The sequence below is a fragment of the Bombus bifarius genome, unplaced genomic scaffold (genome assembly GCF_011952205.1).
Source record: "Bombus bifarius isolate JDL3187 unplaced genomic scaffold, Bbif_JDL3187 scf7180000007966, whole genome shotgun sequence".
Classification (NCBI taxonomy): domain Eukaryota; kingdom Metazoa; phylum Arthropoda; class Insecta; order Hymenoptera; family Apidae; genus Bombus; species Bombus bifarius.
In genome coordinates, this window is record NW_022884352.1 from 5415834 (window position 1) to 5435227 (window position 19394).

General features: G+C 41.6%; 1 protein-coding gene across 1 annotated transcript in view; it reads right to left on the minus strand.

The window, feature by feature from the left end:
* The window catches only part of LOC117217293 (ubiquitin carboxyl-terminal hydrolase 48-like), a 76457-nt gene that overhangs the window by 35009 nt on the left and 22054 nt on the right, over positions 1-19394 (minus strand). Inside the window, exons 13-15 of the mRNA XM_033464804.1 lie at positions 15953-16059; positions 2652-2782; positions 2081-2200 (exon numbers count right to left, since the gene is read on the minus strand). Of these exons, the coding sequence (XP_033320695.1) occupies positions 2081-2200; positions 2652-2782; positions 15953-16059 (358 nt within the window). The remainder of the gene's footprint in view (positions 1-2080; positions 2201-2651; positions 2783-15952; positions 16060-19394) is intronic.

Genomic DNA, 19394 nt, shown 5'->3' on the forward strand with positions numbered 1-19394 from the left:
CTGATACAATTTCTCAACAAAGTCTTCATTTTCTTTTGCCGGACGATATCGATTTTCCTCGCTTTATAATTACCAAAAATAAAAAAGGCCGATCCTTTCTCAGTCCCAAAAGAAACCACAAAAGATCCGAAGCAAGAATAGTGACACAGAATGTGGATAGAAAGTAATATTTACAGGTGGCAATCGGCGTTACGACGATTACGTAAAACGATCGACGACCGAGGCGCACCGGCTATTGTCCCGATTTGCTTGCTTGCTCGCGACTTGTCCGCATCCGACCATGAAATTCGTGCATTTTTGCCAACCGATAAAAACACCAACAACTGTCGTTTCTGTCAAACGCGGCTCGATCCACCAACAACCGGCACCCTTTAGTCCGCCTCTGATACTTTCCAACCGGTATCGTCTAATCTTCGACTGTTCGACGATCCATCGATCAGCCTGGATCCTCCGCTAGCTGGAAAATGACCTAGGCACGATCCCCTCGAACAGACACGAGAGATACGCCGGCTTAAATTTAAGAGTTTTACTACTGGCAGGCTGCGGCAATTATTGCGGTAAAACTGAGACGAGCTACGTTTTGTCCTTTTTGCCGACGTGGTTTTTTGCGGGAAACCCGTGGAGAAAAATTCGTTAACCCGTTGGTGAATAGTAGAGAGACTGCTACTCAGGGTAGATTGCTCCTCTTGTTCATCCTTGTGGTCGTAATAAAACATAAGTGCCTGCCAGAAGTTTCCGGCCAAACTGTAATTTTAATACATCTTTTTAGATATTCCTTCTTGCGGATGGTTTTCAACGAGATAATAGAAGTCGTGACTTTTATCTCCGAAGATACGAGCCCTGTTTCTTTATCCGGACCATGTGATAACATTGTATTTTGACTGGCAAAACTTTCGAATGCAACATTTTACAAGTCACGAGCTACAAGTATTAATAAATACGTTCGCGCAGCAGCGGCGAGTACGATAATAAAACAAATGAGATTTGAAAAATTCCGAGTTATCCATCGAAGAAGAATTACGCGACCGTAAAAGAAAAATCCACAATTTATAACGCGCGATTCCTCCATCTACCAATATCATCGGTTTAAGGAATTATTGTACAGAACTCTTATTTTAATATTCCATTCCCTTGACTTTGAATGTTCCAAGAAATAGATCTAAATTCATGGCGAAAAGTTCCTTCAAATCCACCGGTTGCAATCAGCCTTTCAAAGCTCTCGATGCGAGCTTTCGCATGACTAAATTACGCGAAAACACGTGACAAGAGCAAGGAAGAGACACGCAGAGAAAGAGAGAGGAAAAGATAGAATTGAACAGCCACCGGAATGGAAGGGCCAGAGTGGAGCGAAGTGGAGTGAAGTGGAGTGGAGAAGTCGAGAAGGCCTGTTATTAGCGCGAGGTTTATGCTCTTTCGGGTTTTTGCCGGTGGCCTCGGAGAAGGAGAAGGAGATGGCCACAGCCTCGCAATATAAATACGCTTAATAGTTTAAGCACACTGCCGGAGCTCGGGCATATGCTAACCAGCCATAACTACGGCTTTACTACTTTCGTCCACTGAACGAACCAACGAACAACCTGCTTACAGGGTGTCCGATTTTAGGAGGGTTTCTCTTTCCTCTTCGCTGTTACCTCGTCGGAAACGGTCAGCCCTCGTAAAACGGCTGCGAGCAATTTTCATTCAATTATCCCGCGATCACTGTCATTCACAGCAACTACGATCGATCGCCGGCAACGCGTTAAAATTCAGCAAATTATGTTTGTTTAGTTGGTGAAATGCCGACGGGAAGAATCTCTATTATCGTGGAATTCGTTTGCTTCTTTGTTCGATCGAACGGACGAGGATTTTTTAAGCATAGAAACATGGTAGTCACGTTATACGCCGTTTATAAAGCAGCATTTTTGATATTCAGTGGACCACGCAACTAATCGTCTACTATCAAATTTGGTATTCATAATTGACACTTACAATATGGAATCTTTTATTCATACGGTTTTTGGTAATAGAAACACACGATGATACAAAGTCAGTTTTATCAAAAATACTTCTCTCGTATAATCATCAAAGAATACACGCTTACCATTAGCTTTAGCTCCTTCAACGTAATCTCCGACGATACTTTCAACTCGTGCGATCCTTTCAAGTTCCGCCTAGTCCTCGACGGCCTCGTATTCTCCACCTTTGGTCTCTTGGCCGCCACCTGCGATCGAATTAAAAAATCTATTTGAACATCAGGAAATCGTGCGCGTCATTTTGAATATCTATTCTCGGGCTCGTGACGCCCCGATACCGTTTCGATGCTCGACACGAGCAACGAGAGGCGCAGAAAAATAAAAGAGCGCGCGGACGAGCAGAGAGATGAAGCAGCTGGCCATAAGGTCGTGAAAACGTAATGACGATTATTATCGTGAAATGAATGAGATGGAGCCAATCTCCTTATCGACCGACATCAATCTGAAACGATGGACCGGTTTCAAGACACTCTGGTGACTCGGCACGTCGGCCCATTAACAAAAATCCGTTGTCTCTCCGTCTCCAGTCGAATAATTTACTCTTCCAGCGCTCTCTTCCTCTCTCCTTCGTCCGTCCCTTCGTGATCTTCGTCCGAATTCCAGACGATCGAATCTATGGATTTTTATTCCATCCCTCACCTCGAAATCGTTTTCCAACTTCGTATCCTCGTTATCGTCCACGCACTTTATATAAATCGTCGCTCTGTCGTACTTGAGACTCTCCAGACGTTCTTGCTCCACTCTCACCAGCATACACGCCGCGCACAAACCTGAAACGCAAAGGGAGGAATATGATTAAAGGAATATGGATTTCGTAGGCGGAATTGCAGAAAATTTGTCAGGTGGCTGGGTGTTACGATTTTGGAGTTTCAGACAGGTATCTGACAAGCTCTGGTGATCTTTGCCTTCGAATAGGAGCAGTAAATCTTACTTGCTTCTAACCGGTATTTCAAAAGGACTTGGTAATCGATACTCTTGTTACAGCGAAATTGATAGTACAGCGATGTAAGTAGAGTAAGCGTGAAGAGTAAAGTACATTCTTCGCAATACGCAGACGAGTCTTTATTTAGATTCCACGCTGTAGTTGAAAGAAAATAATTAAAAAGGAAGGCAAAACTAACAAAAAATCCTCTTAAACCCATTCGCAGTGAGAAAAAAAACGAAGAAAGCAATCTGCGTAGAATCTACCGCAACACCCTTCCGACACCTTCACGGAATCGATCCCCTTAACTCCACCCCTTTCGCCTAAGAGCGTCAAGTACCGGTGAGGCGGTCACACCACGGCCAATTTCAAGATTCCTTTAACACCCTTTCCGAAGCCACCCTTCGTTAACACCAGCGTGGGTCAGATTACATCGACACCCCCTCGAGCGTCGAAGTTACAAAGTCACAGAGGAACCAGATCAGAGGGGTGGTGAAAGAGGGTGGGAGACACGGTGCGGGTGTGGGCGTTTCGACGACGCTGCCGTGGCTCTCGGTGGCTCTTATCCTCGTGTATAATAGATTGCTTACGGTCGGCGAGATTAATACAGTAATTAATAATATACGGTGACCAGAGCCGCGTAAGAAGCGGCCATTGTTGCTGGCCGGACAGCGCAAAAACCAGGCCGAACAGCTCCTATCCGGCCCGGCTTTCAGGAGCGTTACGTCATGTTCAGACAGTTTTCCGCTAAAGGGGCTGCAGGGTAAACCCCCACGAGGAACGCTCTGACCTCGAATGAATTCGAATGTCCACCACCCTGCGCCGCCACAGCCCTAATTACCACGAGTTCCGTGGCCGTGGTATCGCGCTCGTCCACGTGAACACACTGCAAGAACACCAACCACCCCTCGAACAATGACCCGGCGGCCGACGACCTGTCCCAAACTAGGTGTAGCCTGTCTCCAGATTCTTGGACGATCAAGGAACACGTTCTTTCGGAGGAGAGGCGTTTCTTCAGGGACACGAAGCTTGTAAAAAATATTTGTCGTACATTCTTGTTCGCAAGTACATGTCAGAACATCCGTTGGTTTCGTACGAAACGCGAGAATCAATGGAAGTTATCAAGCGAACGACTGATCCATCGTATTCGAAGTTTGTATTCGGGTTACGATCAAATTTTACGTAAATTCTTCTCTTCCAATCAGTAACTATTTGCAGGAGTTTGGAAATACCGCAATAATTATGCGTCGGATCTGCATACACGGTTTCCTAGTCCACTGTAAATTCTCGAAATTCATTGGAGAGATCAGAGGCGAGTTAGATGAAAAAGATCTTCGAAGAAGCAAAGGAAACATTCCTTCGAGAAAGGAGAGACGTTTCTCGGGAATTTGAAATGCATGAAAAATGTTGTTCATCGTACGACTCACCTATTATTATATCCTGTAAAAAGGAACAGGCCAAACTTTAACTTGATCGAAGAACCGTGAGTAGTTGTGATGTCCTGTCTGACTGTGAGTTTACAAGGGTCTCGTTATCGCTCGATGAAGATGAAAATACAAGGTATTGAACGAAAAAGAGTTTGAAAGTAAGAGAAATTTCAATGTAGTTCAGAAAGATGTAACCGATCGATCTTCGAAAGGGGTGATTTTGCAGAACTAGACGACGAGAGGGTTAAAAGACTTGGAAAAGGGGTGTCCCGGGTAGTCGGTGATTCTCAGTCAGCCCTACGCATCCCTGATTAGCTTAGGTTCGTCGTATTTCCGATTAAACTCGATAGCAAACGATCCTATCGTGCACCCTCATGCACCGTTCCGTAATTGGAGGTCCAAGGGTGGACATTTGAATTCATTCGGAGTAGCTGTTCCATCGACCTCTCCTCCTTTCTGGAAACCACTACGACTTCCTACAAACCGAAATCCACGATTGCACCGCTTGTTACCGGTGTAATTATGATCCTTTTAGTAGCAACTTGAGCGACGATGAACGATTTACTATCGTCACATTGTGCCTGACGCAGAACATTTTATTATTCAATTCGAAAAATGTTGATATACCGTTCGGAAAGTTACTAAGCTGAAATTAAAGCTGGCACTAAACTTTGTTAGAAACATAATCTGTATGTGTCGAATCTTAACTCTATAGTTCGTGTCACAAAAGTGTGACATTATATTAAAAGAAGCTAATCCATAATTGGAATAAAACCTTCAACTGGACACGGTATATTTTTAATTATACGTTTTCTATTTTACCTACCAGCGTGTTTCTTTGCCTAATTAGCGAACCGAGCTGTTTGCTAATTAATTACTTAAACCGCGTCACATCGGTCGACGGTTAAAAATTTCCTCTGATAGCCAGTGTTCGATAAATTTCGTAAGAAAACGTTGTACTTTGTAATAAAAACGAGAGAAAGCTACTTTACGTGTATGTGAAAATAAACTTCTAAAACCTACCATTTTGTGTCAATAGACAGAAAAATGACCAAAATCGCCTATATTATATCCTAATGTGATCCGTGATCGTTCGAGGGTTAAGCGGACAGCTTAAAACCGTAGAAGAGAAGAATTACCAAGTGGGAAAACAAAAGGAAATGCATCAAAGAGAATGGAAATGGCTGGAAAACCAGAAGAGGAATTCGAAGGATCATTCACGCGTGTCTCGAGCAAACAGCAAGTGAGTTTTATTGGCTAATAATACACAATAGGCTCTACTAGTTGCCAATAGAGCCAAACACTAGCGTGGCTTTCCTCCTGTATTTCCCTAAAGTGCCATCCGAGGGCAGTCAAACCATAAACGGATAGTTGAGAGGGGACAAAAACTTGGACGGGATCAAGTCTCGAGAAGTTTCATAGGCGACCACCGATTCCTTCGGATTTTATCGCGTGCATGGAAACGGCCCGGGTCGAAATCCCTCGTGGGACGACGAATCGAACTTTTCTTCGAGTTCCCGATGCGATTGGCCGTGTAATTTTCGACAAGACGACGAATAGTTTCTCAGCGAAGAATGAGAAAAATGTTCTTCTGCCCTTTGTTCTTCCTTTCTGTTATACTCTGTCGATCAAAAATTTCAAATTACTCGAGCGTTCGTCATTATGTTTGAGAATTCTAAAGTAAAACACTTTGAAATACAAGAAGCGAGTGACTCGATACTATCGTATTCGATATTACCGATATTTGATAACTAATTCGTCTGAGTAATTGGTTGGCAAAAATGATTTCTTAAGCCTCGCGTGATCGATCGCTGGATCTAACTTCGGAGAAGATTCCGCTAGTAATCAAAGTAACGATCACGTTGTCACCGATCGATTATTATCGTCGAAATCAATTACACCGTGACGCTGCTACGTTCGAAATTAATTAGGAAATTTCGTAGAGATAGAAAGACGAAAGGGAGTCGCAATCCTCCGGAGAACTATGCACCTGGGTCCGAAAGTTGATCCAAGTAACGCGTCCGAGATATTGCGTCGGTTACAGAATCTCTTAATTCGCCAAGAAGCAACTTGCAAAAACTTGAAAAAGCTATCAGTGAAAGGAAAGACTGCAATTTTAGACTTGACTTAACTTTCTTCGTCCTTTTGCTCAAGAAACTATCATTGCCAAGGAGGAAAGAAGAATATAAATTCAGTAACAAATTTCTTTTTTTACCATATCGATCATGCAAAAGATGTTAAGGAAGAGAGGGAAAATAAAATTGGAGCGCAAAGAAGAAAACGACGATCTAAATTCTATTCGTCACGCGACGAGTGGAGAAAAATATAATTTCCTATTTCATGTTCTCTCGTGTGTTTGGCCAAAGATGTTAAAAGGAATCGATTCGAGGCTTTTGACAAACAGTCCTAACTGGTCGTGGCAAATTCGAGTCGACGCATACAAGGTAGAAGCAAAGAAACGCGACGGGGCAGCGCATTAGCAATTTTCATAGAATCCTCGACTAATTAAGGTCGATAAATCAAAAGAACACACGGACAGCCGTGTCGGACGTCCCGCAGGAAGAGCTGCCGTGACACAGAAACGAGGGAGATCGGCTTAATAGTAAGATGGGGAAAGGAGAACCGAGGAGGGGGAAAAAAGAGAAACACACGGGGTAAAAATCGGCGAAAAGAGAAAAAACAGAATTGGGCGGGACGCTTGCAGGAAACTCATACTGCTCCGTGAAATCGGATGATCGACGAGCTTCCAGCCTCGGTTCCAGAAAATCAAATCCCTTCGAAATGTCTTTCTGGGAAACTTATTCTCCGGGCAATCAGAATTTTGAAGAAAAAGCATTCCGCCAGGAGAGTTTCGACGACAGACCTGTACGATCTAATTTGTCTTAACACATTTCGCGTCGGTCACGTAAAAATACGCCTTTTTTATCTTATCACTTAAAACAGCTGGTCACAGAAAAGTATTTCTTTTCTTTTTTCTTTTATCAATTTTGATTTCACATTTTTCTACAGAGTAATTTTCAATCGCGATATTTCTAGAAAATCTCCTTAAAGGGTAACATTAAATCGGCAGAATTTCGCGTGTAATGGATGTACTTTTACTCAATCAACGCGAAATGTGTTAATACGTTCGTATTTCGAGATGAAAACTTCGCGTTCGTACGGTCCGGATAAATGGTATACGTGTCAGCTATCTTCCAATGATTACGATTGAGAATTTACGAATAAGAAGATACAGAAACTTAAGATCGAATGTAAATTACACGTCAAACCAATACAAAACACGATACTTGTAAAACTTCAGTAACAATATCAGTAATACTACTGAAATTTAGATACTAATGACATGAATATATTGTGTGTGTGTCATTAAATTATAATATCCATTCAAATTGTTTCATATATGGTTAAAGGCCAGTAACAGATCGGGATAATTAAACAACAGTGAATCGAGAAACAATTCCAACTAACGTCAAGAAAACATCTTATCTATCTATCCCAATGAAAGGTTTTAAGATTAGACCAAAAATGTCCAATATCACCGATACGTAGCAATACTTGTAAATCTTCTACCAATATCAGAGTAACATGATTCGACTAGCACGCGAAATTTCGTAGGTCTTCGATCAAAATCGAAGGCACGTTAAGACACCGAGGACAGGCGGCGCGACATTATATTAAAAGACTGGCACGACTTTCATTCATAACATCGAATTCGTCCAGTGAATGAAAGATTGATGTTTCCCAACCCCTCGACGAGTCACCCTCATCCACCCTCGAATATGCTTCGAGTTCTTCCGCGCTCGGATCACCGGCAGGAAGTAAATAATGATTTTTCCACGTTCCATAAACTGCACGATTTAATCTGTCAATGCTCCTTCACCTTCTTAAACCTGTAGCCGAGGGCGGCGCCGAAATCGCGTTCTATTTATTCCGTTATCCCTTTCACTGTGGATTAAAACGATGCGCCGCAATAATCATGTTACAAAAGATTGTTTTATAGGCATTTCGAATAATTATTTGTCTATTGGTTGATACGCACTCTTCGTATGGAAATACGACTCATGCGTCGTGACAAAGAACGTAGATTTAAAAAATGTATATTTTCCGTCGTGCTCCACAGTGAAAGAGTGAATTTGATGGAAGCATTCTTGTATCGCATTAAAAAAGCCACTTATGGTAAACTTATACGAGATATACTGCCAGTCATAATTATTAGAAATAAACCTACTTACAATTATTCCAAAACTCCAACAAATTTTACTTCATTTACATTTATTACAGAATTTCACGTTATAAGCGGCAAATATTATACGAATCAATTTATAACAAGATAATGAGAAAATTAAAGCAACGGAGAGCATAGAATTTATATTGATACCGTCAAACGTCTAAATATTTATATGGCTGACAGGGTACAAATTTGATCCGCGATCTTGCACAGAAATGTACGAAAATCGTACGCGACTGAAGGATTAAATTTGAAACAGCATCTTAATTTTTGCACTTGCGTAAGCGTTTCGCGTAAACGACATAGAAGAAAATTGAATTCTCGTTGTTATAATCAACCAAGAAGGAGAGATCGTTGACTGTACTGTGTTGGGGACGAGAGGAAAGCGGAAAGGATGGATTTTAGAGAATCCAAGGAGCGTGGTTTCGCGTTTTGGGTGGCTCTAACGATGCTCGGCTGCCGAAGAAGGAGAAGATCGTCGCCGTAACGATTTCGCTAACGAACGTCTTCGAGCGCCACAACAAAGTCGAAATATAATCCTCTTACACACCAGAAAGCTGGAAGCTGGCTGCGCGTGTAATCGGGGCTTAAAAGTGGAGCATTACACGCGGTTCCCGGTCCCGCAACCGGGACTACGTGTTTCGAGAAAATCGAAAGGATCTCTGATCCCGCTAATGGATCCCCGATCGACGGGTTAATTAAACGACAAACGTGGTTTTCGCCCGATTTAAGCAGACGTTCCCCAAGAACGCTGTATTTTAACCCCTTCGGCTTTTCCATTCGTAATACGAGCTGTACTTGTACTATTTTTTCGGTATCATAAATATGAATCTTACGCGCGTACACAATTTATACGATTATTAGACACGAACATTATGTTGAAAAAATATTCTCTTTCTTTTCTTCATAATGATTAATTCGCCTACTATATCATATATAGCGAGAAAATGTAAAATATGAAAATACTGTGATTCCAGGGACTCTGACGAGCAATGGCGATCTTTATTTGCCTAATGAGAAACATATGGAACATTTCGATCTGCGAGAAAATTCACCGAAAACGTTCAACGTGCGAAAATCTATGCAACGCGCACATGCAAAAATGTATGAAATATTTGAAGCATGGTACACCTACTTCTTACAATATTTAGTACGTGGAACTAAACTTCGTTTAAATTCCATTTGCATCATTACGTTCCTAAAAGCATAAAATTTCATAAGTATCTACAATCTCTTTACGAATAAAGAAGACAGGTATGCGATGCGTTTAATGTTGCGAATAAAATCGGTAGGAAATTCACGGCATTAAATTAAAGATAAGCCTAGATCCAAAATTTTCTCGTGTAACGCACAATTTTCAGGAAAGAAAGACATACAAAGACAAAAGAGGAGGACAGATTCGAGCGAAGCGATCTGACCGATTAGACTTGTGGATTAACAAAGGCTTCTCGCTGTCAGTGCCGCAGGACACCCCCGTGTCGTTGTCAGTAGCGAAGGGAGGAAGGTTCTAAGTGAGCTTTATCCTCGTTTTATCTTGTTTTCTAACCACCCCTCGAGTCCCATCGCGAGAGGATCGTAGCTAGAGGACGAGCATCGGTCATCTAGGCGCTCCATTTAATCCTGCTGGAAAAGAACCCCCGTGGCGTGGAGACAAGTAGGGATATCCTGCAGGATACGAGAAGGAGCAAGACGAAAGGGAGAGAGAAAGAGAGAGGGAGAGAGGTTAAGGCTAGAAACCGGCAGGATGTCGCTAATTCGACCCTTCGAAACTTGACCTGCTCGACTTTCCTAGTCCACTTCCACTTTAATTTACGACATTATTTTCCGCGCCGCGGACTGATGAATCCTTTTAATTGTCCGTGGCTAATGTCGCCATTTATGCGGCCTCCGCCATATAGTACACGGAAGAATCTATTTCCATGTTTCTCTGTTATAAGAAATATCGTTTCGACGCTTTGATGTTCTAATCTTATGGCCGTAAGATCTAAAATAGCTATATCTTTTCAAAGAAAAAATAAATAGCAAATGGAGACAGATAGAAGAGGATATTTCTTTTTAAATTCTATGGCACTTCTATCGTATCAACTTCCTCAAACGATAAATGGATCTTCTACTCTCAACTCATCGAATATCCCAATTTTCCTCTCTATTACGATGATAGTATCACCTGTCATACGTCTGCAGATTTGTTTCTTGATATAATAATGATATTCGTGTCTCGTTAAAGATGAAATTTTAAATGTTTCACATAATACATACAGTATAGACACGAAGGTTTTCTAGAAGTGTTCGAACAGTTTCATGAGCCACCGTACATAAAAGGAACAGACTAAAACAAATAACTGAACTTCCGTGGAACCTATGCAAAAATTAAAAGACGTTGCTGTAAGAAGAACAGAACGAGCTTCCCTTGAAAAGGGAATCCACGTTTCAACAATGCCAAACAAGAATAATCGTCTATATCTTTGTTCCGTAAAACCCTTCGCCCCCGTATCATAAAAATGGCCAAAACCTAGCCCAAAATTCATTTTCCAAAGCAGCCACCAACACAAGAGAACAAGTCGTAAAGTCGTGTTCATCGTTCGTAGAATGCATATATTAAGACGTGTCCGGCGCACTTGTCGCAGTGGGGAGAAAGCTAACAAATGTCCCTCCTGAAGCGTTTGACCCCTGGTAAGTTCAGCCACCCACGCGTTAGACTAAATCTCGAGTCAGGAAGCCAGAGAAAGAGAGAGAGAGAACAACCCCTCTCCGAAGCTCGAGCATTTATGGAAGGACGGTTGGTGCAGCGTAGTCCGACCGCATAGTCCGAACCAGGAGGAAACTAATCAGCAAATTCGTGTTCTAAATCTAAATCGCCGACCGAATATTAATTCGAGACCTCTCTGTCTTTGTCTATGTGTTCGGCTATGGTCGTGCAACAGAGCCAAGAGAAGTCCCCCATTCCGTAGCGAAACCGGGCCTTCGTCGTCCACCTTCGTCTCCTAGGTTTTGCGCGATACAGCAGCAGCCGTTGGTGTAGCTACGAGAGAGCGCACACAAGGCTGATTTGTGACACCGGCTGGCGCCTAAGCGATATTTACGACTGTCGTTCAAGGAATCGAAACACCGTGGCTACGCGACGTTCTCCACGGGGCCGCTTTTAATTGCATTGAAAAGTCCCTCGGTTCCCGGAAATCGATTTCGAGAGCCATGCTTCGCAGTCGGGGTAAAAAAGCTGCGGCTATGGCCAAGAACCCTTTGGAAACGTTAACCCCTTAAACGGGCGGAGTCGATAGAGATGATAGAAACGAGCGGATCTAATTGCCATCGTTGAAATAAACGCGGTTCGATTCGACGGATTGCTTAGAAACGTTTATGGCTGCATTCTCTCATATCTACGATGACATGTCGTGTGTTATAAGTTGTGAAAGGAAGTTGCAAGATCTGAACGTAATTATTTCTTACGATGACTCGATTGAATTAGAAGCTGGTCTTCGGCTGTTCGTTGGTTGCTTTTGGAACGCCAACGTGAAAGAATTATATTTTTTATTTTTCAACTACAAAGCTGCATTAATGTACATCATAAGATAAAGAGTAGAAAAGGGCAGTGACGTTGCAAACACTATTTTTTAAGTCTGCCTTAAAATTTACCACTATTTACGCCGTCTTGCGATAATAATGAACCATTGTATACGTAAATCACCTGTCTTTTAACAATTGAACATTAATCGTCTACTTGCGAAGCGAAACTGACAAATTGTCAAAAAATTGGAATTAATCAGTTAAGCTTCCTTGAAACTCGATTAATAATTAATCGAACGCCTCTCCCATTGCAAGCTAATTCCATTAACAACAACGAGATTATCCTTCTGTGGAAACCTGGCCGTCTAAAAGAGGATTCTCACCCCCGCACCAGGACAGAGGGCAAGCAAGACCAGGAGTCCAGAACAAACAGACAATTTAGCTCGTTTTAAGGGCACGCGTCCTAACGGGCAAAAGCGAAGCGGAGAACCGAGCACTTGGTACTGGTTGGCAAAAAATCGGGGGTTGCTTTCGGTGACTGATACGGCCCTGACTAACGAGCCTCCGCCGGACCATCGTTCCACTCTTAAAGCCTCGAAGGGTGGTCCTTTCTCCCTCTCGCGTCCACGGTCCTTTCCACGTTTCTTTCCTCGTCGTTCACGAAGACACATTAGGCACCGTCCAACCTCGTATCAATCACTCGACAACCCTGGTAGCCGAGGATCCTTCGTCGGTCTTCGGTTGACAGAACCGGAGGTGACGCGATTGAATACCACCCTCCGGGCATCTACGGCCCACCGACATGATGACGATGCTCCTGGAAAACCTGGGGAAGGAAATGTTCCTCGTTCGACTGCACCCGTTTAATGGACGACAGCCGAAAGACGATCGACCGCTAACGAGCTACAGCGGAATAGCTCGCGTTTTCCTATCATCGGTTGTGCTTTCTGTAAGGCTCGGTGAAGACGAGTTGTGTGACATGTGGCAGGGATTTTCCAGTGACAATTTCCAGCGATTTGGTAGTTTTTGCGTTCTTCTGAGGTATCATCTGCGATCATAACTTTGCGATATAGCAGCCTTATTTGCATTGTGCTCGAGATTCCTTCATATTTCTAATAGAACACTATGCGGACAAGCGTAGGATGTAGTACGCACTAAGCAACAGTAGTGTCGTACGGATGGATTTTTGGAAATATAAACGTAGCGTTAACGCGTACCTGTTTTTCTAAAAATACAATATAATTGCCGATGTCGTGTCGTCAAATATGTACAACCAATTCCCGTGATAGAATCGCAATAAAACCATGCATAAAGATTCCAAAGCCGACGATCTGAATTTCCTAAACGAAAAAGCTGAAAACAGAATCTCGATGGAGGAAGACGTAGAACGAGAAGATCAATCGGGGATGTAGATCAAGCGGCACGAGTCCGCGAGTCAGCGAGTGTAGAGAAGATCACGGTTTTAACCCTAAACGACATCTCCATCTGGGCGATCCGCGATCCGGCTACTGGATATCCCAGGACGAGACGCCGGGCCATTGAGGCGCGGTCTTTGCAATTCAAATGAACCGCTGGACGATCCCCGACGAGGCAGAGCCTTGACAAATGTCGACGGAAAAAAATGCTCGACGATCCACGACCGAGAGACGGACAAGACAATGGGATGTTTAGAGCCCTCCGGGTCTCTTGTACGCGAGAGACACGCCGGTACCAAACAGCGCAACCAACGACGTGAACATCGGTCCGTAGATCCCCCTGGTGCTACCTTCGGGACCCAATTTGCCTGCCAGTTAGACGACAAGGATCAGTCGTTCGACAAAGTGGACTTGCGCGTGGCTGATTCACCAAGAGGATGCGTAAACCTGATCCGACTTCCTGGGATTCGCGTGTCAATTTGCAGAGAGAGAATGCACGTAAGTCGAGGTGAGTTTGAAAGGATTGAAAGTGGATTAGTTTACAGCGCGTGTTTTATGCGTGAGAAGAATTGATCTCGTTGGATATGTAGAAGTATCATCGAAAGTGTTATATGTACATATACTGTTCCAATCTCGGATAAATAATAGTGTGGTCTGTGTAAAAGTTAGGAAGATTGTAATTGCGTGTACGCGTTTCATTATAAAAGCGTGCTGGACTTTTCAAGTACGAAGAGTTGAAAATAATATTAGACAATTCTAAATGCGCTGATATCTATAAAGGAATAAATAACGTACTAATTTTCCTCTGCTTTGTGTTATAATAAAAGCAAGGTGAATTTATGTTGCAACCCAATATCTCGAAATTTCGAATTGCGCTACTTCTGCATCACTCTGTATATGTAAAAAGAAAAAAGAGGAGAGAAGATCGTAGAACCGTGAAATTTGTTCGCAATGAAAAGAATTGTTGCCGGGGGATCGAATCACGAGGATCAAGGGCGAGAAACTTTTAGAAGCCCATTTGGACCGGCACCACCTACTCATCTCCCCGACGGCACCGGTTTTTCTGTCGGTTAATTTTCAGGATACTTCTTAATTATAATGAGACACTTTGGGGTCTGCCAGAGAAGCCAACCGAGAATGGCAGCGGAACAAACGTAGGAGGGGTATTTATGTAAATCGGTGGCTAATGTCTTCTGGCATTATTCCTCGGGTTAGGTTACAAGAGGGGAGCAGAGTGAACCGAAGGAAACGTACAGTTTCACACACATGTATGCATACATTCTCACGTTAAAAATATACATACGGAAAATTATCTTTTAAAAATAATAATTTAAATCGCAAAACTTTATACTATCAATTAGGTACAAGTCTTAGTTGAAAAATCTGTTGAAACACATTTCAGCGTTAACAGAACTTTAATATTTGACATAAACAGTGAATTTTAAATTATGTCCATTTTCAGAGAAATCTAATTTAATGCATTAACTATCTATCATTCTTATTAGTGTTATCTAACGTAGCGAGAAAAATATATAAAGATCGTAAAAAGGAAATTGGTCAAATTGTAACAAAAAACGAATGATAGTCAAAGAGCGAATACCTGGTCAATCACAGGGACATTCCTCTCCCTATTAGTCAGCTGTTTACACGACACAAGAAAAAGAAACTCCAATTTCCCTGTAGTAAACTGCCTACAATTTCCTCGTCTCGATTAAGTCACAAATAAATTCTAACCGGATCAGGAGATCCGGTTACGTGTAAACGTGAAATTCGTGGCAAGAGAAATGCCTCCGACTTCCACGACGCGATTAAGCCACAAATAAATCCTAGACGTATTGAGAGATCCAGCTAAAGTCGGAAAAAGGAAAAATCAGCAGTTGTACACGCCTGTGCGTGAGATCGTGTACCGATAATTAGATTGGCCATGTTCGCATTGTAGAAAGAAAGAGAAAGAGAGAAAGAGAGAGAAAAGAAAAAAGAGACACGTGGGGGAGCACTGGTAACGATCCGCCTAGGGACGATCGTTTACATAATGACCCCCCTGGAATCGTACGAAAATTAATTGCCGATAAGATCGAACGGTCCCAGGATGGAATAAAAGAGAAAGCCGTTAATTGCACGATCAGTCTTCGGATCTCTGTACTGTACCAGGAAATTGATAGGCCTCTGTCGTCCAACATGTGCAACCATCGTACTCATTGCACATACATACATTATAATCGTTTCAGTCCGCGTCCAATTATAACCCATGATGGATACATATGGTGGTTGTTCTATCAGAAAAATATTCAAAAATGTTAAAAAGCGTGGAACTGTAGATTATGCGTATACTAGTAGCCATTAAGATATAAATTGATTAAAGGTGCAACATGTAAAATTTTCCAATTAGCGCGAAAATTAAAATTCTTAATGTTTTTCTGGGGTACATTTTAAATGGTACTTACTCGGTTGCGTATGGAGATCAGAGTTGATCTTCTTAATGATGATCGGATAATCGACGTCGTAAAATTGCATCAATTTCGCCCATTCGTCGGCTGTTATAATGGTATACCTGTAACCAATTTTTCAACATGTTATTACATACGTTTAATCCAGCGAATTAGAAATCGCGAAGATAAACAAAGTGGGAAACTAAGAAAAAGTATTCTTCAGAAGTATTTTCTCTTGTTATAATTGTCTACGATATTAATTGCTGCGACAAACACATTTACATTCATTTACAATGCACTTTGTACCAATAGTAATACACTTTTTATTTTATCTAATAGAACGTAATAAGATATGATAATAAATGAAAAACTGTCTAATTAATATGTCTAAGAGCTGTCTGTTATCAATTATTCATATTATTTTGTTTCGTTCTTCATAACTAAGAAATATCCAATCGATTATTTAGTCAATAATCACTCGGCTACAGAGACAGGCAAATAAAACCAAACGGTGTACGATAGCACTGGCAGGGGCGTACTCGCAAGGTGGAACTCGCGATTTTCCGACAACGGTGTAGAATCCGTAATGGTTTTTGCCCCGTCTCCCTTAATTATACCGCAAATTAGAAATTTCTTGCCGCGCACCGGCTCCAGCTTTTTGCCTCGCAATTGTTCACCCGATCCTGGCGTGGTTCCTGAAGCTCGTGCACCACGCCGCGCCGGCATCTCGCGTCGCTATGATCGATAATGCTTTGAAAAATCACGCGAAATACGCGTACTGATTATCCCTAAACTTCTCCTTTAATCGTCAGAGAGCCGCAGAATATTTTACATGCGCGTGAACGAGTGGAAAATCTCTTGTAAAAGAAGAATATCAGAGTACGATCCATTGTCAGTGATTTCAACGATTTAGTTCGCAAAGAAACGACTGCCTCTACGAGATTTTGTAAGAAAAAATAATGAAAAATATTCGAAATTTAGATGGTCTATAAAATATCAAGAAACATTAACGTTTCTATGGATTCCGAAGAATTGTAGAAATACAATTATTTAGAGTAAATATGATAGGGAGATGTATCATTTGTAATTAGAAGTATCGTTTGTAGTTCGTAGAAATATATGATTAATAAGAAAGTGTGAGAAAGCGAAGCATGGTCGGAACGAAAAATTGAAACTCACTGACTTCGAATGGTCATAAATTAGAAGCCAAGACTTTAAATGGAAAATAGATAAAAAAAGAAAGATAGATGAATATTTATGTTATACGTAAAAGACGTCAATAAATTAATAAATTAACAGCTACATACTGCGACTAATTAAAATGATAAATACCGATAATTATATCGCACAAAGTATAGTTGTACAAAGTTTAATACAAAGAATAAATCTTTTCCTTTGAATAATATGTAATTCGTTGATAAAATAGTTGTTCCATTATTTCATTCGTTTTCTAACTTCTAACGAAATATAGAAATATCCGAGAACTCCATCGAAACAGCCTTGCATCTTCGAAAAAGAAAGTCGTGTTTTTTCGCCAAGAGAATGATCACGTTGAAAAATGATAATCTTCCTCCATTAAGCGATTTAATTAAAATTATCAGATGCAATATATATATATATATATATATATATATATATATATGTCGGGTTTACATTAGAATTAGGGTTAGGGGCGTGAAACGAATCTTCGTTTGGGTTACACGTTGTCGTTATGCAATGGAGAAGACATTGACTAGTGCAAATACGATTATTATAGAACCGGACAAGTAACCGCGGTAGTTAGGTGCTCGAGAAACTAATGACAATGATCCTAGGTTCAATAACGAATCCGCGGTCGACGGGATGATAGATGAACGTACTCACAAAATCTAAGTCGGACGCGTAATATTCACTGGTCGTAAAGAGTTACTCCTTTCATCAATGAGATCGCGAGAAAGAATGTCTTTCCCGTCCCGATCATGCCACAGAGGAAAACTATAATGGGGTGTGTCTAAGGACACGAGATCATCGGATTCGTCGAGAAAAGCCTTCGTTCAGAAAGTAAGGGAAATTGGCGTTGCTAATTGGTCAATCTCCATATCGGTGGTTAGAAAAAGATGCTAGCCGCCCTCGAGGGAAAGTTGCTAGTGGAAGACGCCGCTCGTTGAAAAATATGTCTCCCCTATCTTCCCGTAGTTGGGACAAAGACTGTTTGTCTGTTTGAAGGACTTTAGTTAACTAAACCTTAAGATTTATAACGGGCCTTCGAGCTAGCCGAACATGTACTGCGGAGACGCATCGACATCTGGCAATCATCTTACTCGAAGAATAGGGTCTGCGTGTGGCGAGCCACGGGACAGAAACCGTTGGAATGTTTACTGTCGCGTGTCGCCACGAATATTTCTTTTAAGGAGAGCTATAGAATTACTCCATACCTTTGTTAGACAAAGCGTTCATCCCGTGACCGCGGCTACGTTCGGCGACTGACTGTCGCCTCGAGCCCAAGCTCATTATCACGACTCTCGAACAATTACAATCGGGTTGAATAACTACAATTGTTCAATTACAGCTATAGTAGACTCTAGGTTACAATGTTGCGGGATTATCCAAAATTCCAAAGGCTCCGGTGTTCTTTCATCTCCGACATATATATATATATATATATATATATATATATATATATATATATACGTTCCTTGACGACGTAGAAATTTATGGAGGCACGTTTCGAAGCGATCGAACGAGCTAGCAACCAGCTGATACGAGACGATGATGACTCGACCGATAATTAGTTGCGCGACATTAATTTCGATTCAACGCAATATGCCGCGTGCTCTCATTTGAATTTTCACGAGGCAAAAACCGCGCGGACGAGCTTGTCGACTCTCCTCGTGTATTTGCCTAACGCCGGAATAATGGTGGATGCATCGAGGAGAGCCGGAGAAAAAGGGAGGAAATCGGAGAAATCCTCGTCGGATGAATAGAAAAAAAGCAAGCCCAGTCTCGAACGAGACACGACACCGTTCGCGTTATTGAATATAATTTGTCGTTTAACACAGTCCATGTTATTTCGATCGAATGGTCGTTAACCCGCATCGTTTCTACATGTTTGCGATAATAGAAAATCAATCGAAAAATGTTATCAGAGTTGACATTGAAAAAAGGTATCCGAAAGCAGAGAATCTTGTAAAAAAATATGCATTCGTACTGTAGAATCTTCTAACAGCATGATTATAGAAATTCTATAGAACTAGAAATTAACTTGCATTTATCCAAAAAGTAATAAAAGAGTTACAGAAGAGGGGATTACGCGAAAAAGTTGAACATCAGCCATGTTTATTAATAAGAAAGCATTAATAATCTAGTCTTAGATCACTTCTAGGATGACTATAAAACGAGTATCAGCTTTTTGTTAGAAAGTCAAACTACAAAAGAATTTTTCGATGAATAGCAAAATTTACCTACTTTTCTTGATCTT